At 40.3% G+C, this 24543-nt stretch overlaps 1 protein-coding gene across 3 annotated transcripts; it reads left to right on the plus strand.

The window, feature by feature from the left end:
* Nucleotides 1-23680, plus strand: LOC127468139 (cell surface glycoprotein CD200 receptor 1-A-like). Of its 3 annotated transcripts, none has more exons than XM_051781069.1 (7): nt 1-3952; nt 4242-4831; nt 17648-17956; nt 18700-18951; nt 19708-19807; nt 20194-20236; nt 21541-23680. In XM_051781069.1, exons 2-7 carry the CDS (start codon nt 4747-4749, stop codon nt 21661-21663), a joined length of 912 nt encoding a protein of 303 aa, XP_051637029.1. In that variant the 5' UTR covers nt 1-3952; nt 4242-4746; the 3' UTR covers nt 21664-23680. The 3 variants fall into 3 exon arrangements, with proteins under 3 accessions (XP_051637029.1, XP_051637030.1, XP_051637031.1); XM_051781070.1 differs by having other exon boundaries at nt 1-340; nt 3865-4831; XM_051781071.1 differs by lacking the exon at nt 19708-19807 and having other exon boundaries at nt 1-4831.
* Nucleotides 23681-24543: the final 863 nt, after the last annotated feature.

Consider the following 24543-nt stretch of genomic DNA (forward strand, 5'->3'; position numbering starts at 1 on the left):
GATCCTCAGCTGACACAGAAAGAGACAGCAGGGAGAATTCTTACATGGTGTGATACTTTCAGTCTAGGCCTTCCTGGAGACCAGCTTGTAACCAGGAAGGAACTAGAGAAGTGACCAAGGAAGTATTCCACGCTATTCCTTTACATAACCTGAGGTATAAATAAAGCTGGTCAGAAACACCTCTCTCTCTCTCTTCTTCCAGCGAGGTTTGGGAACAGTAGATCCCTGTCTCGGTCTTGCTTATCTGGAGCTGAGGCCTGCAGCGACTGCTGTTGTCTGCCATGTGTGAGGGGAGAGTGCTGGGCTGCATCCGGCTGTCCTGCTTTTCTCAAGGGAAGTGGTGAGATTCTGTTCGTTCTTTATTTTGTCAGTTACTGGGTTTTTTCGATTATGCATACCTGTTTTGGTTTTGTCCATTTTTGTCCCTTTTTGTCCTTTTCCCCCCTTCCCTTCCCTTCTTTCCCTTTTGGGAGCGATTTGGGGTTCCTGTGTTCATATGTACATAGCACCTTAATTGTATATCTGTAACATCTGTAAAATATATAAATATTTTATATAGCTCTTGCTATTCCGGTTTTTTTCTTCTCTCTCTTCTGGGAGCTTTTCTTCTGTAGTCTGTGGGATTTGGCGGGAAGCCAGCTACAACCGGCTACAAATGGAGAAAGTCATGGTAGCTTCATGTGAAGTCAACAAGACCAGGCCAGCTTAAATTTATACCAGATGGGGCTCTAGCACTCTGATATTCCTGTCACCATTGGAATTGAAGTTCCTGGAATGAACTTTTGTCTGCACCTTGCTGATTAAAATTCAGCTTTACAGCTCCTGCACTTCTTGCTGAATGAGTTACTAGCATGGAATCTGCTGTCAGCAAGGACTTTAAGCTGAGTAAAACCACTTCAAACAGAGCAGATCACAGAGACTGTCAAATAATATCTGATGACATTATGATAATTAACATAAAATAGTTCTGCAATAACCCACAATGAAAACCACAGGCAGAACCTAGATCTGTGCTCTCAGAACTGAGAAGACAGGGAAAGTTCAGTCTCCAGCAAGGCTGTGATGGTTCTGCATAGCACCTTAAACAAACAGTGCTTGACTTTCTCTACTGCTGTGTGGAAATGGGAACTTACTGAAAATGTATCCTTAGTTGCACTTTGTTGACAATGTCATCTTCCTCAACTACGTCTCACGCTTCAGTTTTCTTTCCACTTTTTCTCCTTTCCATCAAATGCACACCACACTTCTAATTGATGCAGCCAGCAAAACCAGACAAATTTCACTCCTCTACATGCATTATTTCTCCATCTGGGTCATCCTCTGTCCCACTCTGGTCTTTCTCAGGACCAGTCATGGCAGTCTGGTAAAGTTCCCGCTGACTGAAAAGGGGAAACATAACTCCCACTTTTAAAAAGGGAAATAAAGAAGACCTGGGGAACTACACACTGGTCATTCTCACCTCTGTGCCTGGCAAGATCATGGAGCAGATCCCCCTGGAAATTACGCCAAGGCAAATGGAAAATAAAAAGGTGATTTGTGACATCCAACATGGCTTCACTACGGGCAAATAGTGCCTGACAAATTTGGTGGCCTTCTACAACAAGGTTACAGCAATGGTGGCTGAGGAAAGAGCAACTGATGTCATCTACCTGGACTTGTACAAAGCACAGGACACTGTCCCACACAACATCCTTGTCTCTAAACTGGAGAGGCACAGACTACGTGGTGGCTAAGGATTTGGCTGGATGGTCACACTCAAACAGTTGTGGTCAATGGCTCCATGTCCACGTGGAGAGCAGTAATGAGTGGTGTTCCTCCGGGGGTTGATATTGGGATTGGTGCTGATCAACATCTTTGTTGGCAACATGGACAGAGGGACTGAGTGCACCCAGAGCAAGTTTACCAACAACACCAACTTGTGTGGTGTGTTCAACATGCTGGAGGGAAGGGATGCCATCCAGAGGGACCTTGACAGGCTTGAGAGCTGGGCCTGTACAAACCTCATGAAGTTCAACAAGGCCAAGTGAACGGTCCCACGCCTGGGTCGGGGCAGGCAGCCCTGAGGAGAAAGACTTGGGGTGTTGGTGAGTGAGAAGCTCAACACGACCCATCAGTGTGCACTCATAGCCTAGAAAGCCAAACACATCCTGGGCCGCATCAAAAGCAGTGTGGCCAGCAGGTCAAGGGAGGTAATTCTCCCCCTCTGCTCTGCTCTGGTGAGACCCCACAAGGAGTACTGCATCCAGTTCTGGTGTCCCCAACATAAGAAGGACATGGACTTGCTGGAGCGAGTCCAGAGGATGTTCATAAAGATGATCAGAGATCTAGAGCCCCTGTACTATAAAGACAGGCTGAGAGAGTTTGAAAAGAGAAGGCTCTGGGGAGTTCTTATAGCAGCCTTCCAGTATCTAAAGGGGGCCTACAAGAGAGATGGAGAGGGAGCTTGCAAGAGAATGTAGTGGTAGGACAAGAGGGAACAGCTTTAAATTGAAAGAGGGTATTTATTTAGATTAGATATAAGAAAGAAATTATTTACTGTGAGAGTGGTGAGACACTGGAACAGATTTTGCCCAGAGAAGTTGTGGGTGCCTCATCCCTGGCTGTATTCAAAGACAGGCTGGATGGGGCCCTGAGCAACCTGCTCTTGGGGAAGGTGTCCCTGCCTGTGCCAGGAGGGTTGGAAGAGATGATCTTGAAGGTCCCTTCCAACCCAAACCATTCTAGGATCCTGTGAATTCTATGTCGTGGGATCCTGGCTCTCATTGTGCAAGTTAGAGAACAGCCTCCTGTGACTAAGAAATAAAGTGCTTGTCACTTCTTGTGGTAAACTTATGTTTCCGTCATGTCCTGCCGCAGACTTCTGTGACACTTCCCAAGTTTTGCTGCCTTCAACCAGAAGTTGCTCCCAAAGAGTCTTAATGGCATCTTAAATAATATTTTCCTACCAAAAGAATCCATCTGTCTAACTTCTGGTTCTGAATCAATTTCCTGTAGCAAAGATCTTTCATGATGGCAATTTAAAGTAGGACTTTTCTTGTTTAAAAGAGAGTTTGTTCTTTTGCAAAATCTCCTCTATCCCACTGAATATTTTAAATTTTTATATTTATGCAGCAATCTTGTACCCAATACACTATATCTGCACATTTATACCACCTTAGTTTCCTCTTGTCTTTGCATCAAATTTGAGCACCACTTCTTTTACCTTGGAGGCCTGATACTGATTACATGTTCTCTCTCCAGCCTTGTATCTTAATCTCTACTTACAAAAAGACCTCTTCTTCCTCTCCATGCCCTTGTCTAAAATACAGCTATGATATCTATTCACATGCATTACTAATTCCAAGGTCAATGATAAATACTCAGAAAACAAACCAATGTTACTGAAAATAGCACATTGAAAAGCGGAGGAGTGTCAAAATGTGATATTGTATTTAAAAAATCAAGGGGGGGAAATATGCAGAACACCCTCCCACAAAAAACTATAGCCAATGAGATGATCCTGGGACCAAGATGATCCAGCTAAATTTGTGTCTTACATTATTTTCTTTACATGATCATTATCAGTTTTTTTTTTACGTATTTACATAAGACCTTAACTCACACTCCTCTGTTCCAGTGAACATCAATGCAGACAATTTTGGAACACCAGTCTGATCAAACAAAATTACCAGAATATCAGACTGCAGTCATCAGCAGAGTTCAAACATGGTGTGCAGTCCTAGTGCCTGAGCAGTTCATTTCCTGCCAACTTTGATCTGTTTTCTGTATTTACTTCTTATGTCTCTGTCCTCAGTAGTAATTACCCTGACTCCTAGCTTTCAAACAAGACAAAAAGCTGAAGCCTTTTTTATCCTTGACCCACAGAACTGTACTGGGGAAGTGCTGTGGCTTAAGAAGGGAGACAGAACTCTGAATCTGAAATTAGTAGCTCAGTGAGGAAGTGGAGAAACAGGTACAGTATTATTTTAAAACAACCCTCACGAGAGTATTCTGAAAAAAATCCCCAAACAAACCAATTTTTAAGTGAAAGATGTAGGCCACCTTCAGTTTCTGTCTCATTTCTGTTGAATAGAATTTAAAATAGCCTTTTCTTTCCCCTCAAAACTCAGTTTCTGTTCTCAGGGTCTGGATAGACTTGTTGTTCAAGATGAGAACTGTGCTACCAGCAGCTGAGAAAGAAATAATTAAAAATGTCACTTACAGAAAAGGTTTGAGACTGCTTTTTTTTTTTTTCTCTTGAGGAAGATACAAGGAAGAATTGTCTTGGAGGTAGTACCAAAGAAGTGTCAAAGAAGTAGCAGTAGTAACAGACATGACAAACATGAAGAATAAGTTTCTCTCTAGCTTCCCAAGACTAACATTTCCTTTTTGATATTAAACTCAGCCTTGCATAATCTCCTCTGCTTTTACCCTTTCTGAACTCTGCTGCAGGGTTTATCTTCACTTATCAGCCTCCCGAGGAGAGCCAATGAACGGAAGGCAGAACTGCTCAGCCTGTTTCCTCAGTGTTCGCCCAGGCTTTCAGCACAGGAAGCTTAGTGCTCTGAAAAGTCAGAAGGAGGAACCTCTTCAGCTTTGGGGAGCCAGTTGATCAGGAGCATGCACAGCTAGAAGAGAGGAGTTGGAAAGGGAGAGAGGAAACACTTGACACCGACTGCTGAGGGTGCACTGGCAGGCAATAAACGCTCCCCGTGACCACAGTTAGGTTGGTGTCGGGATGGATGGAGTGACGGAGCTGCCTAAGGCATGAAAGCAGGAACCAACATGAAGATTTCTGGGAAGACTGTGTATATGTTTGTGCTGCTCACCATCATTGTTATGAGATCAGGAGGTGAGTCTAACTGGAACCAATTGGCCATTGGGATGTAAGATTGGGGAATATGCACAGCTACTTTCTTTCTGTAGAAGCTATTCATTGCTCTGTGGCTCTCATTAAGTGCTAAAAATTGTGGAGCACAACTAAAACAGCTTTCCCAATATCCAGTCCTGTTCCTCTTTTCTTAGTGGTCATGAAGCTGCCAGGCATTATCCTTGTGACTTCAATGTAGAAAACTATTTAGTGGCCCTCAGCTGGGAATGTAACATTTGTCACAAAAAGCCTTTTTATTGACAACTCAAAATCCACATAATCTGAGAAACTGATCCTTTTAACATATTAAAAATATGTTCACAAAGTTTTTGTGAACATGAAGCTTTTGGACATGCAGTTTCTGCTGAAGAGAGGCTGCAGGTACTCTGAAATAGGGCAGGAATCTCTTGCATCTTTTGTGAAGTAGTGGAAGACCCCCGATGCTCTGACAGTAGGGAGCAGCTTCTACAATTTTGTTCTGAGGCTAAGGGGCACGCCCAGTATCAAGTTGGGAAAGGCTTTTGTGCCAAAGGCAGTGGCACTCCAAAGCTTCTGTCTTTTACTGTAGTTGACTTAGTTTTAATACTGTTTAGCTACAGCAATTAATGTTTCCCACATACTGCTCACTTGCATTTCTAGAGCTTGTGCTCTTCCAGACACCACACAGCACGCCGGGAACTTGGTAGTGGATCTAGGAATTTGGGCAGCAGTTCCAGAAGCCTAAATTGTCTATGCATAGAGGGAGAAGGCAGATAGGTCTGTGAGATCCAGATTAAATTAGAGACATATCTGAATAATATGTAATGTGCATGTGTCCATTCCTATTATAGACAGAAGAACTAAACTGTGTGGACATGAGTTATTCCATTCCACTTGGCCAGAAAATAAAAATGTCTCCTTCATGATATTTTAAAGCAAAACAGATGTAGTCATTGTTGGCAGTGACAGAATACCTGTCTGTAATGTGTCTGGGTGGTAATGAAAGATCCCAAATAGTTACCTCAGTGCTACCCATTGGAAAAAATTGATATACTTCACAAAAATTATTAAACTTTGCATCAGTAACCTCACAACAGGTACGCTGGAGGAAAAAAACCCTGTCCCTTTCCTGTAGATAAAGAACTATCTCAAAAGAATACTGAGGAACCTGCTCAAGATCATGCAGATAGATTATGGTAAGCATCAGAGACAGTCAACATTTTTGAATACAGCTGCTCGAAAAGTAAAGGAGTATGAATACACCACAAAATCTTGAAGAAAATGGGGAGAAAAAGGGTAATAAACTTGGCAAAAATTCTTTTTGAAAACTGACTTTGCTGGAAATATTTTAAAAAGTCCAATGCCAAAAAGTGGATATTTTACACCCAATGGTATTTTGATTTCAACTTCTTGGTGTCTTGGTTAATCAACTATGTTGCCCTTCAAAGAATGTAGAAAAAGGTGTTCAGTTAAAATGTAATTTCATGCCTGAAACCTCCCCCGCTACCCGCATCCTGCTCCCAATAAAAAGCAGCCCACATTTGATGGGAAGTTTTTAGCTAACACTGCTCTTAAACTTGTTTCCGTCATTATTAGGGTGATTCTTCTGAGCAAGATCTAGTGACAAGGGGTTTTTTTCTTCAGAGATCACAGGCTAAATATGTCAAACTGATCCAATGAGTGCATTCTATCCAGAGAATTCTAGAGTTACATGAAGCTCAGAAGGAACTGTGTCCCCCCTTCTGAAGACTAGAGCAAGCTACTCTAATCTAAATAAGGTCATGCAAAAACTGTTGTGTGTAACCAGGCTTTATCTCCATTAACATTTTCCTTAACATTTCCTTAGTAAGTTGTTTTGTATGATTGGGTTAGTTTTTACAACAGCAGAAGGGGCAGCTCAGAAGCAAGGCTGAGGTTGCTTCATAATTGTTGCATCTGCCCTCAGGTAGAATTGGATAATACACTAGTGAGGCTGCTGATGCATGATCTCTACTAAGAATCATGTTGTGGCAATCCTCACAGTCGTGGTAGAGAAAATAAAAATCTTTTTGGTAATGCTTTGAAGATTTCTAGCACACAGAACGAGTCAAGTGGTTGTGTACATACTCCAAAAGAAAGTGGTAAGAAAAGGCAAGATCTTCCATGAGAAGTTCATGCAACAGATCTCTTTTTATTGAAATAACATTTGCAGTGTTGGGCTGTTAAGTCCTGCATCTGCAGTTGTATCTTGTGACAATAGATTTGTCCAAGTGCTCCAGAGGAAGCTGCAAGACATCCATTGTCAGTAAGGAGATGTGATTCTCTACGGTTGTTCAGTTTCATCAGTAGTAAAAAACCGAAGTCAGTAATATTGTATCGGTGCTGGAATTACAGAGCATGAGATAAATAAAAGTGAAGTTGATTTACAGAGCAACCTAGGTACAGTTCAAGTTTACCTACATACTTAACCTTCTTGAATGCTACTGCTGTCATTTAGTTTCTTTCCTTAATAAAGCTGGTAAATTCTTTTTCACTAGGGTACTAGTGTTTTATTGCGTTTTTAATGTCTCTGTCGTAGTGTGTTTCACTGCTTCTGTCTCTGTTGCCTTCTTTTCTAGTTTGTGATGGAGTCTTGCACTAGATACAAAAAAATCATAGCCTAAAAAAACTATTATGATAATCTTACTGTTGTCTCCATTTCACTATTTTTTTGCAGCCCCCTGGGACTGTGTGCTGGAATCATTCTGACTTTTTTTACCCTAAAAACATCTGAATCCTAATGGATGGGTTTTCTCACCCAAATTCTTAAAACAGAATTTCGTACTGAATTTCCACTAAGCAAAACTTTTCTTAGAACACATCTAAATTGCCATAGTTCAATCTTCAAAGCACATCCTTGTGATACCAACATTTTGCTGTACTGTGGTCCAAACACATTGAAAGCATTTGCATCTGAATGTGTTAAAACCATGGAAAAAAGGAAGCTCAGTCTTGCAAGCTGACCACAAACTCCATGAACTACAAAGCAAGCAGATTTGCTTTAACTGTGAATGCACTTGTAGAGGTATGTGCTACTTAAAACTCACCGTTGGTATATTTTGTATTTAGAAGTACAATCATTCACAAGAAAACAAGCACAGAGGATCTTCTTGTGCTGCCTTATCTTTGTATTGAATAAGAAAATGCTAGGACAAAAACCACTATGCTAAAGCTAAGCACTAAACAAGGTATGACTGAGATTTTAACTATATAAAAGTGAGATTATAGACATGTTTTCATAGCAGTCCCTTATCTGCTTTCTGCAAACTATGAAAAAGAAGGCATACAAGCTGCTGTTTGCAGTCAACGATCTATTTTTTGTTTAGAATAGCAGGAAAACACCTCTCAAGCACAAATAAACAGTACTTTTTCTGTTTTTCTTCTCATGTGGCAGACAGTAATGCAGAATCAAATAATGCAGTTCAGCATGCAGAACCAAATATAAAACAATCTGTATCTGTTTCTATACTGAGAAGTTGGAGGCACTTTGTTACACATGGTGTCACAGCGCTACTCGGAAAGAAATACTACCCAAGGCATTTTGTTGTCCAGTATAAATCCTTCTTCCCCTCATCCATTCCAGCTCAAATTCTGCAAGGACAAAGATCTTTGCACATAGAAGTTGCCATACCAACTTCAAAGTTTACAACCAGGCTGATACAATATGTGACAGCTTGTTAAGTTCAGTGATGATTTATTATCAGCTGAGGATTTGGCCAACGGTGTTTGTTCTCTAAACTGCATGACTGACACATCATTTAAACACCAACAAATTCCTTCATTAAAGAAGTGTATCTATCCTTTTTTTCTAGAAAGTCATATTTATATTGAGACATAACCCATTTAATTGAGAGTAATCACTGAATCACGGGATCAAATGGCAGTGCTGAAATGAAATTAAATTGCTTTTTTTTTTTTGCAGACGTATCACAAAACACTTTTCATAAACAATTTGAGCACCAAAAAAAGCACCCACTTTATTGAAAGGCTGGTTTTAATCCTGATTGAGGCAAGATTCTCTATTCTAAGTTCCAGTCTCAATTTGTAATATTACTTATTTTTATTATTATTACATTTTGAGCTGCTGAATTTCAGCACACATCTGTCATTCTACTCATCAAGGTCAACTGGTCCTTTTTGTATGACATATCAATTCTTTATACTAGTAACACTATATTCTTCCTGCTTTTAACAAATTGCCTCAAACAGCCAATGCCATTAGTAAAAAGGTTAAATGCAATTATGGCAAAAAACATCTGCTGAGAAACATTATTAGCAAGCTACTTTCAACCTGACACCTCCTTTTAACACTGCCTTCGCTTTCTCTCCTTAATCCAGTTCTTAATCCATCATGTTTCCCTTCAGTTGTCCTTCTATTCTTCAGCTTAATTTTTTTCAAGACGACACTGTATCAAACCACATCTCTCAATTAGGTGTGCTTTAACATCTTTTCTTTTCCTTCAGAATTAGCTATCTTGAATGACTGCTTGAAATTATACTAGAGAAAGCTTAGTAGAATTGAAAGATCATAGAAAAATGAAAAACTGGAACTGGCGAATGCAAAGGTATATTCCACCTTGAATGGGAAGACTGAAACCTTGGGATCATTATTGAGTTCTGTCAGTGTCCTCACCTCTCTGCAACATATAAAGCCATACTGAAGTTTGCAACATAAAAAAAAATCCAGCCATGCTGTGGGCACTTCATATTGGAAAACCAGTGACAAAGTGTGTAAGGTTGCTATTTTGGCTTGTATGAAACAGCAAGAAAGAATGACACAGTAATGGGGGCGAGAAAAGCACTGCAAGTGACATGGTAATAGTTGCAGAAAAGAAATGTGTTAAAAGGAGAACAAAATAAGAATTCGACTATGAGGAAGAAAAGAATATCTGAAGATAAGAAAGAAGCCTAACTAAAGGAAATGGGAATAGGAGATATTGTCAAGAAATAATGATAAGTATGGATAAAAGACCGTGAGTGTGAAACTAATGATTAAGGTATAAGTCTCTTAATGTGTCCTTTTAAAGATACATCCATGCTGAAAAAGTTGTGATCTCAGTTTCAAGAAACAGTCATATGAGCTCAGGTCAGCTATTTCATGTATTTCTCTCATGAAAATTAGAGTAGTTGAACTACTTAGTGTTCATCCGAAACACAGGACTGGTTTTTAGCCTACACTCTGTCCTGTTGTGACTCTGTTTTCAGAGTCACAAAGCTATGATGTAGAAAAGTCTGTCAGTACGTTAGCAATTCCTACCCTAGTACAAAGCACTTCTATTTATCTTTCACTTTACTCCACACGAGCCTTGCTAAGTGTCACAGGCACTTAGAAGGGGAAAACAGATGCAGAACTCAGTGTTGTATCTGACCTCTTTCAATCGTCCGGTGCTGCCTTTTTGATTATTACTTGTTATGACTCATATAACATATTCATTCCAAGATACAGTTGGTAGTTTGCTTCTGGTATGATCATTGTTTCAGTTCATTATACCTCTGAGTTTAATATGTCACAATCCACAGGGGGTGTAAGGGGGAGATGCTGTGGTAAATTGTTACTGTAAGAAATAAAGATTCAATAGGATGTCTGAGAAATACGGCTGAGGAAGAAATCCCTTTACAGTGTGAAAAACTTTAGCAGCTAAGTTTCAGAAGAGGTTGTCACGGAACTTGAGTCATTTTGGAGGCAAGAAAAAGTTCTATTGTGGGTTAAAACCTGCTATGAAGAATAACAGAAGCTAGAAATCTTTCCTGTTTGAAAGCAATTAAAAGCACTTTCAAGCTGTGTAGCTCTCTCTGATTTTGTAGTTATTCCCCTCAAAATTGTAGTGGCTTCACAATCAAATTTTCCTGGTTTTAAAATCTTTCTTTCTTCCTTTATTGCGAGCAAGTCTCTGAGAAACAGGAGAAATGACTAAATAAGTGACACTGCATTGAAACTGGTGCAACTAGTTATTCATGACAGCTGTTAAACACACTATATAAACCACATGGAAAAAAACAGAGCAAAGTCTTTTCCCCCAATCTTTTCAAATTACAGAAATCTTAGCATGACGATATTTTTGTTATTTTAGCATGACAACATATTTTGGAAACACAAATGTGAACTTTTCAACTGAGTTTGTTTTTCCTGAGAAAGGATATGTGCATTTTCAAACACAGAAGTGGAATCTGTCAGTGCATTGGAATGTGCACTGGAATAGAGCTTGAGAACCTTCTCAAACATGGCTTGAAGTCTTCTTCAAAAGTCAAGGAGAGAAAATGAGGGATAGCATAGTATTATTATTAATAATTAGATGGATTTTACAGGCTGGAGTAAAATTGGAGGACCTCATCTAAAGGCCTTCTATCCTACCCACCTGTCAGATGAGTCTCCAAGGTGAAAGCTGCTCACAATCAAAATAAAATGGTTCAGCTTGGAGCTAAACAGAACTCCCAGAACCTGACTCATCTGTTTTCTACATTGTTGTGACAGACAGCACGGACTCCCGAGTTCTGCTCCTTTTGGTTAACAGAAAAAATGATTGCTGTTTTCCGGAGTCAATTCATTTGTGAAGAACACTACTGAAAATGAGAAGCTGTTTACAAAAAATATGTAGATATATTTAATCTCTCTTCATTTAATCTCTCTTATGTGCAATGAAATAGTTAACAGTACTGACATTTAACTACCATCCTACAGTTAGCGCTGCACAGAAGTGAGCCCGATAGCTCACACCTCTTCAAATCACTTGTTTCCTGCAGGCCCACAGAGAGCGAGGCCTTTGCTGCACTGACAACCTGTCAGTTCAGCTCAGCTATAAAATGGGATTTCATCTTGAAAGAAGGAGCCGTGGAATGTGCTGGTTTGTTTCTGAGCCTTTGTTTGAATAGACAAACGCTGACATGTATGGCATATATGCCCTAATGCACTGGTCATAAAACAAGCAGCTATCATGGAGGAAACTTCAGCAAATGACTATTAGCCATTTTACATTATGAAAGCACCATTCCAGAAAACAGCGGTGCAGTGACAGGTCAGAATCGAAACACTTGGAACACTGAACCTTTCCTCTTTAACAGTGGCATACCGTGATGGTTTTGGCAGGGATAGAGTTAATTTACTTCATAATAGTTACTATGGGGCTATGTTTTGGGTTTCTGCTGGAAACAGTGTTCATGTCACAGGGATGTTTTCATTATTGCTCAGCAGCACTTACACAGAGCCAAGGCCTTTTGTGCCTCTCATCCCACCCCACCAGTCAGAGATGGGGAATGGGCACAGCCAGGACAGCTGAACCCAAATGACCAACACCAAATTCCACACCATATGGCATCGTGCTCAGCACATAAAACCTGGAGAAGAAGGAAGGAGGGATGTTAGGACCTATGGTGTTTGTCTTCCCAAGTCACTGCTACTCATGATATAGCCCTGCTTTCCTGGAGGTGGCTGCCTGCCTGCCCATGGGAATTCCTTGGTTTGCTTTGCTTGTGTGTGTGGCTTTTGCTTTAACTATTAACCTGTGAGTTTTCTCACTTTTCTGATTGTCTCCCCCGTCTCACTGTGGGAAGAGTGAGCGAGAGGGAGCCAGTGGCTGTGAGGGGCTTTGTTGCCAGCTGGGGTTTAACCACAAGAAATACTTCTGTTTGTTTAGTTTTCCTGCAGAGTAGATATACATCCTTTAGGTTTAGTGAAATTCTTGGAGGAAAGGAGAGATTGTGTCTTCCCTCAGAGCTGCTGAGTACATATGCAAGAGTGCAGGCTGGAGCAAGCAGCATAAGGAGGGCAAAGAAAGCATATAGGGAGATCCTGGCAAAGGGCTGGATTGGAGTAGACCCACAGGAAGTAATGGAAGTTGTGGAAAAGTTTCTCAGAAGAGATCATGCGAAAAATGTGCAGCCTGAAAAGTCACCAAAAGCTTATGGAGTACAAGAGAAGAATGAGGGAAAGAACCTGTTCTATGGGGGCACAGAGAGCAGGGGAGATTTATTTTCAGTCCTTTCATTTTCATAAGTATAGCTAGCAATTCTGGGTTCCCTGCAGAACTGTCACATGCTAGCATATTGGTTTCTGATCTAACAAAATACACTTTTAGAGACTTAGGTGGCTTTTGGGATGCTCACTAGAAAGAGAAAGCAGAACATGTCCAACTTCAGTCCAACTTGTCCTAGCAACATCTCTAAATTGGAGGAAATGCTAAACTGACCAGGAAGGACAGGATAGGGATGAGGATTATATCTATTCAAAAAACTGTCTTTGTGCTGGTGGATTCCATAACTATTTACATATTAATTTCTGAGAATATACATTTTGCAGTGCTTTTAAATAAAGCTAACTCTAGTAAAAACCAGTAAGTTTTGACATTTTCTGAGATTATATTTTATCTTGAAATAGAAAGAAAGGCAAATCCTTTTTTCATCAGAAACTGTTATGAAAAATGGTTGACATTATTATTCATGGTTTGGAAGCTTCCCATCAAGTGTTACCCAGGCCCAGTCCTATTTTGCTTGTGAGTGACAAGAATTTAGCTCACCACAGTTCAAAACCTTGAATTATCTGAACTTATTGCTACACTCCGTGGTAAAATGAAGCTGAGCTCTCTTTTTGCATATGCTTTATTGGGAGAATAGCAAGCACGCTGGAAGATTTCTGCACCACACGGTAATGAGTGAGCATCCATAGAAATGGAAGCACTGTAACTACCTACATGATGACAAGAAGGGCTACTGAGCAAATGCCCAGCAGAACTATCAGCCTGGCTATGCCACTTTTGGGACTCAGTTTAGGGGGTATCCAGAGCACTTTGCTGACACAAAATGCTTCCATGCCACATTGAACCAGAGGAAGATCAAAACAGGTGCAGACTCTGCAGTTATGCCTTGCTCCCTTACCTTCTTTTTTCTTTCCCTGCCTTTAAAACTAAGACAGTAGGAGTTTGAGACAGTTCTTGAGAGAATGCTAACAGGCTAATAGGGTCATAATATAAGATAACACTTCCTCCTAATAATATATTTCTGTTCTACAGAGATAAAAACAATCCCTGTTCCACCATAAGAGAAGGTTGTCAAAGTCATTTCAGAAACATAAATAAATCAAACTTTTCAGGACTTCTAGCATATGCATTCTTCTTCCGTAAAAGAAGTCTAAAGATCATGTTTATAGCAGCATGTATGAGAAAAGAAGCAAATCAAGGAAGAAAGTTCAGAATTCGTATTTGTGTTAATGCCACTTACCTGCACTCTAGCAATGAAAGAGTTCAGTAAAGTCAAAACAATTAAAACCTTTATGTTTATAAGGCCTCTTTACAAAAGTAGGCGGATGTGCATAAGGGTAGGATTAATAAGATTTTTTACAAATTAATCTGCCATCTATGGAAAAGCTCTTGCCTTAACAAAAGCCTTCTGAATTGATAACAAGATACAGGGGATATCATAATCCTTCTACGAATTTCTTATAAACCTAAAATTGTACTTAAACTTGATTCAGCACATTTTAAGCTAACTGATGTGGCTTCTTATTTGAAGTCAATGGTACTTGATTCATTCAGAGGAGAATATGACAGAAAGGCACAGCAGAAAGCACCACTTTCACTGCCTCTTTACAGCCTTGAAGTGTGCAAGCTGTTATCTTGGAGAACTTGAGCATTGCAATGAGTTGCTTTAGGAGATGCTGAGTTGAAATACAAGTAAAATGATGTTGCTTTAAAATGCAAATAAAAGCGTACACACTTAAATTTGCACAACACTGTCATTCTTGCTCAACATTTGCACACATTATCCAAAAAACCCCCATCTCCAACACACAAGCTGTTTGAATGTTAAGGTTTGCTTAGTCATTTTCAGATGAGGTAAGCCACACTGTGCACGACTCGGAGCTCTGAGGCTCTTGGCAATGTTAAACTAGGAGAGGAAATACTTTGTTCTCCAATTTTCAGAGACATTCATTGAACTCATCCAGAAACTCTCATGAGACAAAAGGCTTCCTTCAGTTCCACTTCTGGTAAAATCATCTGAGTTTAAGACACACACCTCACATTCTCTTGAAATGCCATTAAGCAGAAAAATACACTGTCAACAGTTGAAGTGTATTCACCCAAAGGATACTTCATCTACAAAATGAAAGGGCAAAAACCTTTAAAGGAATATGTAAGAAGTGAAAATGCAGTGAACTGTCTTCATTTTGCAAGTTGGAAATCATTTCCTGAGAACACAGTCAAACTGAAGCAAATGTGTTTGACTTGGAATGTTTCATTCACCTAGATTCAAGAAGATAATGAGATTTCAGACAATATTATTAAGGTAAAACCAACTGTAGTTTTCTCAAATAGGCCAATGATTTGACTAATGATTTAAAGCTGATGCTCATTAAGACCATTTCTTATAGCATTGTGAATGTTCAGGAACTGGGCTTCACATTGTGCTAGACAACAGAGGTAATAGAATTTCAGATCTGGGTAGGCGGTAGTGGAACAACAAAGTCAGGTCTGGTACCTTAGAGGAAGACTGACAAAGGTTTGGCTAATCACACAAAAATTAGGCCTTCTAATCCTTTGTATATCCAGCTGATTTTTCAATTGCTGCTTTACTATATCTGTTGAAAGGTTTGTGGAGGGGTTTAACATTTTTGGAATAACTTGTGAAAAACTTATTTTTCAGCACAAATCAGGTTTGTTAACTTCTGTTGTCCATCCAGATTAATGCATGGTTTGAAAGTAGTACTCTGATTTTTTCCTCACACACAGCTTTCAGAATGCCACTGAAACTATTACTCAGCCCAAGGAAAGAACAACTCTGGTTCCACCAGAGACACAGAGAACTGAGACATCAATGGTTTGTGGTCCCAAAGGTTAACAGTGACCTATTAAAGGAGGAAGTGAGTGAGGTGGTAAATGGAGGCTTCTTGGATGACAGCTGTGGGTATTATTCCTACTAACTCATTAACTGTTGCACCTAGGAGATTTTGAAAAAGAAAGATTATTTACTGGCAACAAGTCTTCTTCAGGTGGTTATTTAAACATGTACGTGCATTGTGAATTTTGAGGGTTGCTTGTTTTAATTTCAGCAGGAGCCCAAGGACACAAAAGTCCCATTCCTTCACCTCCTCTTCACACTGGTTTACAACCTGCGCCTCATACTTTTGTTTTCTCTGTCTCACAACTGCCTCACAAAGGAGGGTGGGTTGCCTGTGAAAGTGTAGGCAACAGTAATGCACATACAAGCAACTCATCTTGAAGAACAGTTACAGGTAACTTTCCTCTCATCCTGGAATGCTCACCCACAGGTACCTTACCTGCAAACAAAACCCATCACAAAATACTTTCTTAAAGGAAATGGTCCCAATGTGAGTAATTGAAACAAAGCAAAAGAACCAACTATCCTAAAGGTGGCATCATGTTGAGAGGCTTCAATGGTCAAGGAAATAGCAAAATGAATCTTGGGCTAGAAACCTGACCCTTGGATATATGTCAGCTGAAGACACAGGCAGATGAGGTGTCCCAAATCTGGTCAATACAAAGAATGCAAAGCATGACTTATGTTCAATATGTGAAAAAAATAATCCATCCTGAAAGCTTATGGAAGAAGAAATTCCAGGCAAATTAGTTTCTTGGCTAAAAAGAAATTCAGGGACCCATAAGAAAATAAAAAGCAATCCTGAGGTGCGACTTGTCTTGAACAAATGCAATACACAGAGGAGCCATAATAGTGATCTGGCTCTCCACCCCTAAATAACCAGTGTGATAACTACCAAAAAGAATAAGAGGACTAGGTCCAAACTTTTCGTCTGGTGGCTTCAAATGCATAGTTCATGGATCCAGAAAAGAAGTATTTCCTGTCTCCCAGCAATAGTCATCTTTTAAAATGTAAAAGAAGATGCAGTGTCTAGAAAGAAAAAAAAAAAGAGTGTTTCCCAGCAATTGCAAAACAGAATTCATGAACAAGCCATACTCACTGTCAACACATGTTAACACATCAACTGAATAAGGTTCCTCTGTTATCTCAGCCTATCAAGCAAGAGGCACAAGGATATGGGCACATTTTACACCTTCATAGTTGCGTGCCTGGTACAAAGATGGGTAGGACTTACATTCATGTTGTATGGGAACTGCTGCAGTAAAAACAGTACAGCCACAGTGTGAATGCATATGTACACATTATGTACACTCACAGTGTAAATGTGTATGTTCACAAAGATTCCAAAGATGAAAAGACATCCCTGAGACACAAGACAAAATCCTTCCTCTGCACAAAGCTCCACCACTCTTATTTGTGCTTTTTTTCATGTCTAAGAGGTGTAGAAAATGCCTTTGCCCACAGTTTTGGATTTTGTATGAATGCAGAAGTAAAAGCTGTTTACTCTGTTGGTCGCAACAGTTCCAGAGAAAAGTCATTATCATGTGGCCAAATGCAATAGTCATATTTCTATTTTTTCCATTTTCTGTTAGTGGCAACCGCCCTGTGAGCAACCCAAAGGAGTTGCAAATCTGAAGAATTTGCCAATAGAGGCAGATTTCAGATGACAAACTGTCCAAGACAATGGGAAGGATTAGGGTCCTCCTTCAATATCCAGTCTTATCCACTAAGAGGAACACCAGTGGGAAATTTGTTGATGGTATTCGTAGGGTAGCCTGTGACAGGCCACTGGCTCCATAATCTACAGCTCTGGTATGAGATGACAGACAATTTGCAGATGAGCACAGACACGGTTCATGCTGGCATGTACCATTGCAGACATTTCCCTGTGAAGCACTGACCTCAACTTCAGGACTATGAGTGACACCCCCAAGCACTATCTCACATGTTCTTCTCCTTCTTTCTCTCCTTCAGGGAACAAAGAAGTGTCAGTGACCATAGGTGACAGCTCAGTGCTCGCCTGCCCTCTCAAACCAAATATAAATATGCTAACATGGAAAATATATCCCAAGGTTGGAGGTCCCTGCAACTTGGGCTACAGGGCAGATACGAACACAACAGACAGAACAAACTGCAGTGACAGCATGAACTGGAAATTCAGACCAGATCTGGGTCCTGTGCTTGAGATACAGCAAGTGGGGATAGCCCAGGAGGGAAATTACATCTGTGAAGTTGTAACACCAGAAGGGAATTTCCACAGGACATACCACCTGACTGTGCTGGGTAAGGAACTCCTTCCCTGTTTACAGTTCTCCAAAGGACCATGTCTGGGCCTGGACATACAAAGCTCCTCTCCTGAGGCACTGGGGAAACATGGAGTAAAAAATTGAGCTGCCTTTTTTTTTTTTTTTTTTTTTTTTATCAAAGAGGGTAGCTTTAAATTAGATATTAGTAAGAAATTCTATACTGAGAGGGTGGTGAGTCACAGGCTGCTCAGGAAAGCTGTAGATGCCCCATCTCTGGCAGTTCAAGGCCAGGCTGGATGGGACTCTGAGTAACCTGGTCTAGTGGAAGGTGTCCCTGACCATGGCAAGGGCACCAGAACTAGATGATCTTTAAAGTCCCTTCAAAGCCGTGATTCTTGTTGGATAAACTGCCATGCATATCACTGATGATGTCTCTGGGTCTCCCTTCTCCTTATTTCCCAAAACTCTGCTCCCTTCTGTGGTCATGTTTTCCACTGCCTAGTTAGAAACAACAGCTGTGAAGTGATTTCCCATATCCTAACAGAGGATGTGGAGAATGGCTGTGGTAAGGCTCACATAAATGAGGGAAAGTTGTCCAAAAGGAAAAAAGAGACAAGATCTTTGTCTCTTGTGAGTTGGATCCGTGTTGTTGCCATGGGACAGCACCTCCAACCTCATTCTCCTCTTTTCACTGCTTTCATCTTGGGTAGAGAACAAGAACATCCTGTCCCAGCTGCAGGAAACTAACTCCATGCTTCTCCCCTTCCTGGTGCTTTGCAGTGCCCCCAAGGCTGAGCCTCTTCTGTGACGAGCACGGGAAGCCCGTGTGCGAGGCAGCGGCAGGGAAGCCGCCTGCTCAGCTCTCGTGGCTCCTAGAGAGCAACTCCTCCCTTGAGGAAGAAAGCCATGACAACGGGACAGCGACTGTTCTCAGCAGGTTGACAGCATGTGACACCAATGTGACTGACACAACCTGCGTGGTGTTCCACCCAGCTGGGAGCTGGAGTGAGTCCATAGCCTGTTGTCCCTCAGGTAAGCTTCCCTTTGTGCATTTGCTGTTCAAAAGCCTGTTCAGCTTGTTCAACTCTCATTACTTCTAGGAAGGAAAATCTACAAAAGGTATAGAAAGCTTCAATGAAGTCCTATAAAGACAAGAGTACCATCCCCAACTGCCTTTGACCACTCGTTTGTGTTCTAGACACTATTTCCTAAGAGTTTCTTCCCTAAGAGGGATACACATAAGTGTCATAGCATTCTTTTGGTAGTGAAAACATTTTTGGAAACAGAGACAAAGCAGTCATAACCAACGGGAAGTGGAACATCAGCAAGGTTTTTTCAGATGCAAATTTAAATGTCATGGTAAGAGACAGAAAGAGAGCCAACTCTAGTGTGGCCAGCAGAAACAAGTAAATCACTTTGTTCTGAATTGTGAATATCTGACACTCTATGATCTCTGGTATCTGGTTTTTTATTTTTTTGTTGCTTTTGAGAACTATGCACGAGTTGCAATGCTGAGAAATACTGAATCCTTGAGAGGGGCTCAGGTGTGGCTTAGTGAAAAAATATCATGAGTGTCCACTGTGGGATTTGTGAGATCTGCTTTTGTCTCTGACACAGACTCCATTTGTGTTTCATTGCTGAGTTTGCCTTCTGCTGAAGGACATTATATTTCTCTTACAAGCATGCTGAAACTGTGTGTATGTGCTAAAGCAACTTTAATCTTATACTGAAACAATACAGAAAATGAGTAATAAGAAGATATAACTCAAACTAACTCTTTGTGTTTAGACAAAAAGAACTCTATCCTGTATGTCTCCATTACCCTTTGTCTTCTGAGCATTATGACCTTCATGGCTGTCATTTACTACATCAAGCTCCACAGTAATAGGTATGTATGATAGGGTGCTAAGGAAAAATCGTGCAGTGCTAGAATAAATTTTAAAGTACTCTTGGTGTCTTGAAATCATATGACTCTGTCAGTCTGTGCTGCCATGGATAAATGAAGTAACTTCATCAAATATTTCTATACTGCAGACACTGTGCATTGCACACACCTTCACTGAATAATGCTAAGAAAGCATCCTAAATGAGAAAGTCAGGATGCTATAATTTCAGGATCTAAAGTCAGAGAGAGAGAGACAGGAGATGGCTTTACTCCCGAAGACGAAAAAAAGAAAATTTTCATATGCTTCTGACCAAAGAAACCAAGCTGTGATCCAGCCAAACATAGGACTAAGGAAGGAACTTCTTTAACACTTGCTTTCTTTTTCACAGACTGTGCCACAAAACCACACCTCCTGAAACTGATCCTATACAGGTAAGGAGAATTATGCAGGTTAGACACCACCAAATCAGGGATCTTCTGGTAGTCCTGAAAACACAGTCAGTAAAGAGAAAACAATAGATTTTCACTCTGTGCTTTAAGCAGGTATTATTGTGTCCTGCATGTTTGTTCTTAGCTGTTTATAGGACAAAATAACACTTAATTTTACCATAATTTTGACTTGGAGGACTAGAGGCATGTTCCAACAGCAAACACTCAGCTACTGCCCTTCTTTATCTTAGCAAGGAGTGATGCCCACCACATCTTCCTGATTATATCAGACACACCAACCACAACTCCTGTCCAAGCAGTAATGAAGAAGGGAGGCAATAACATGGGTTGGGGAATATTAAGAAAACTATTAGTAAACAAGAAGATTAAACAACCAAATTAACAGACAGAAGGAGAAAAGGAATGTCCCTCTTCATGTCCAGAATGATAATGTGTGAGTTTTGAAGGTCCCTCTTTATCTAGTATGGTCAATCCACAATCAATGAACCAACCAGACTCAAGACAAAACATCTTATTAAACAATGGAAGGAATGCTGAGCTGCAAACTGGGAGATATTATTGAATTCCCTATGCTGTTAGAAGCTTCCCGTGTAGCTGAGCAACTCACTCATCAGTGATATCTCTCTATTCTCTGCTGCCAAATCCAAATAAAAGCATCTCTGTGCAGACAAGATGTGTTACAACTATATTGTATCTGTGCACCTAAAGTAGATGCTAGGCTCAAATTCTGTCATCAACTTAAAAAGATGCTTCAGCTTCTGAAAAGACTTAGCCAATTCTAGTTATTACTATTCCTGCTGTTCTGCTGCCCTACCTCCAAGCTGTTGCTGACAGATGCAGTTGCGTTAAAGCAAAATAATGGGTTAAGTACCAGTGTTCTTGCTGTCACATCACGTAACTTTTATTAGCATGTCTGTAGACTAAAATTGTATACTGATGGAGGAATCAATTGTAGTCAAGACTTTAGCATATTATTTGCTCTTTCTAGAGAATTAGACCTTAACACAACTTTTTTTTTCAGGCAAAAAAATAAGTGGTGTAGAAGGGAAGGAAAAGGAGGCAAGTGAACCAATATGTCAGCTTTACCCTCCAAATCTTTGCCAGAAAAAGCAACACATATTCTTTGATAGAAAAAGCAATAGAGGAGTCTTTTTCTTGAGTTGAAGAGGAATAAAAACAAGAGCACTACTTTCCAGTTATTTTCGTCAGTTGATATCAAAGGCTTGCTGAGTTTTGCCAAACTAAACTACTCCTTGCATTCACAGTTTTTGGTTTTGTTTTGCTAGAATGACACGATGGAAGTGGAACCTTATACTACTTACGTGCAGAAGGAAAACGTAATTTACAACTCAGTGTCTGATCTGACAGCGGGGCAGAATCTTCCACAAGAACTGTGGCCCGAAACATGAACAATTCAACAACACTGGAAAAGGAAAGACATACTTTATAAAAGATTGGTTATATAGAGAAACTTCTCAGAGGATTTCTTCAGATTTTGGGGCAGCATAGCTCACTAGGTCTGTTCAGACACCTGTGCTTGCCAATGAGTCTTTATAAGTCTATTTTTTTCCCCCTGTTTTGCTTTCTTCCTTGGGAAGGGAAACAGTGATGTTCCTTGCAAAAATGGACAGACCCCATAACACAGTTTTTCCTGGAACAGATGTTGTGACCAGTGTTCCCTTTACTGTTCTTGCCCTGGAGGTTCTAGTTTTGTCAGTCACTTCTAAATGTAACTTTGATACACTTGACACTATGATGCACACATTTGGGAGACCAGAGGAGTGTTATTTCTGAACTAAAATGAAACACTCTTCAATCAGCAGCCACCTTTTTCTAATTCGCACTTTACTAACATAGTGACCCAAGTACCAATCATCACTGAATACCTCAAATAGCAGAAGATATCGGTAGGGAAGACCCAGTTCTGAAAATGGAAATGAGTGATAAATTTAGAAGATCATTCACTAAGAAAGAGTCTTCAGTAACATGATTAATTTACTTGTTAGTTTCATATTCAATAACTCAGGATACCATTATAGGATATAGTCCTATAGGACTATAGGATACCATTATAGGATATATGTCCATCCAGAGGAACCTGGACAAGCTGGAGAAGTGGGCCAATGAGAATTTCACAAGACCAAGTGCAAGGTGCTGCAAATGGGTTGGGGCAACCCATGGTATCAATCCAGGCTAGGTGATGAACAGATCAAGAGCAGCCCTGCTGAGAAGGACTGGGGTGTGATGGTGGATGAGAGGCTGGACCTGACCCGGCAATGTGTGCTCACAGCCCAGAAAGCCAAATGTGTTCTGGGCTGCTTCAAAAGCAATGTGGCCAGCAGATGGAATGAGGTTCTGCCATTCTGCTCTGCTCTGTGAGACCCTATCTGAAGTACTGCTTCCAGCTCTGGAGTCTCTAACACAAGAAAGACATGGACATGTTGGAGCAGGTCCAGACAAGAGCCACAAAGGTGGTTAGAGGGATGGAGAACCTGTCGTATGAGGAAAGCTTGAGAGAATTGGGATTGTTCAGCCTGGAAAAGAGAAGGCTTAGCAGTGACCTAATTGTGGCCTTCCAGTACCTGAAGGGAGTCTACAAGGAAAATGGGGAGGGATTTTCTACAAGGGCATGTAGTGACAGAACAAAGGGGAATGCCTTCTAACTAAAAAAGACTAGGTTTAGATTAGATATTAGGAGAAAATTCTTTACTGTGAGGGTGGTGAGACACTGGAACAGGCTGCCCAGAGAAGTTGTGGATACCCCATCCATGGGAGTGTTCAAGGCCAGACTGGATGGGACTTTGAGCAACCTAATCTAGTGGAAGGTGTCCCTGCCCTTGGCAGAGGGGTTGAAACTAGATGATCCTGAAGGTCTCTTCTAATGCAAACCATTCTATGATCCCATGATTCCATGTTAATTCTGTATTTCAGATAATTGTTATGATTACTTTTTCATAAGATACTCCAAAGATGTGGCATTTCTCTCTTTCTTAAGAGTATTAGCATTAAGATACTGTAAAATAATTATGTTACTCAAATCTCATAGGCTACTTTTATCAGAAACAAATATAAAATATTTCACAAAACAAGTTAAAATATATTTTCTATAAGAGTGCAATTATGTACGAGAAGGATAAAATGCTTGCTAATTCTAGTCATACTTATTTTAACTACCACAACCGAAGATATTTTTGTTCTTATGTCTAGATGTTTTATTGATATTCTTTTAAATGTACTTGCAAGTTCACTTTTTTGTATGTAAATTAGCTTACATATCTTAATGCATCTCATATTGAGGTGACTTCTTCTCACCTTCCCAAAATATCCTTTGGGAATAAGTCAAATAAATTATCCTCTATATAATAGCAGTTCTCAGACTTTTTGGACTGATACCTTTCCAGCTAAAATATGAACAGACTTTACAGTAAGAGTAAAGGAATTCATTTGTAAATCTCTCTTTACTACCTCTTACTTCAGTATTTTCGAAGACTGACTGGGTACTTGGTCTGATTGTAGCATCAGAAGAACTAGATTTTTCCTTTAGATCACAGAAATGTCATTTCCCACACGTTTCTTTTGATCTAGGCTCCCAAGGACCATGACATAGTGCTTAGAAAACACTAAGACTTCTAAATTGATTGCAGTTCCTAAATGTAAACTGATGTTACTCATGTAAACCAGTACAGCTAGTTATTTATTCTTTGTCTAGCAGCTATGAAACAGCCACTTTTGTCCAGGTGCTCTCTGCATGCAAGTATTGCTTTTCTCCATTTCTGCATGTCCTTTTAGAGTGCAAGGGATCAAAGCTGAATATCAAGCAGCTACAAACAAGTTTTCAAGGAACCTCAGTGTCTAGTGACTTACTAAGGAAGAGAGCCAGTCAACTCAGCCATAATACTCTGAATTTCCCCACGTAAAATAGGTACAACACCGTCCAGTGATCTTTCTTCCCACCCCAAAACAGAGTGCCATCACTTCTTAAGACTTTTTTCTGTGGACTGGAAAGTGGCTTATGTTGTTCAGTGTCCATAAATGGGGTTCGTGCTATGACAAATCAGCTCTTGAAGGTAGATTATTGCCAGTTTATATATGATATATTATGTTTACAGAAGTATATTACCTGCTAACCTGCTGTCTAGCTGTAGGGTTTTATGATCCTTTACAGGGCAATTTCACTGGGCTTAATCATGTAAGTTCCAGACCTGGTCGTTGCTAAGTAGCTAACTGGTTGATTATTTTCTTTGCCCCCATTCAGACCTGCTATGGGCAGAAAAAAAGATTTTACTTTG

This window comes from Manacus candei, unplaced genomic scaffold (genome assembly GCF_025592945.1).
Source record: "Manacus candei isolate 608988 ecotype Guabito, Panama unplaced genomic scaffold, ASM2559294v1 h1tg000014l, whole genome shotgun sequence".
Classification (NCBI taxonomy): Eukaryota; Metazoa; Chordata; class Aves; order Passeriformes; family Pipridae; genus Manacus; species Manacus candei.

Bases quoted from the DNA above. Each gene is read 5' to 3' on its own strand.
- LOC127468139 (XM_051781069.1), top strand. From the start codon at position 4,747: ATGAAAGCAGGAACCAACATGAAGATTTCTGGGAAGACTGTGTATATG. The intron at 18,952-19,707 runs GTAAGCTTCCCT...CTTTGTGTTTAG, and splicing joins CATAGCCTGTTGTCCCTCAG to ACAAAAAGAACTCTATCCTG. The intron at 19,808-20,193 runs GTATGTATGATA...TCTTTTTCACAG, and splicing joins ATCAAGCTCCACAGTAATAG to ACTGTGCCACAAAACCACAC.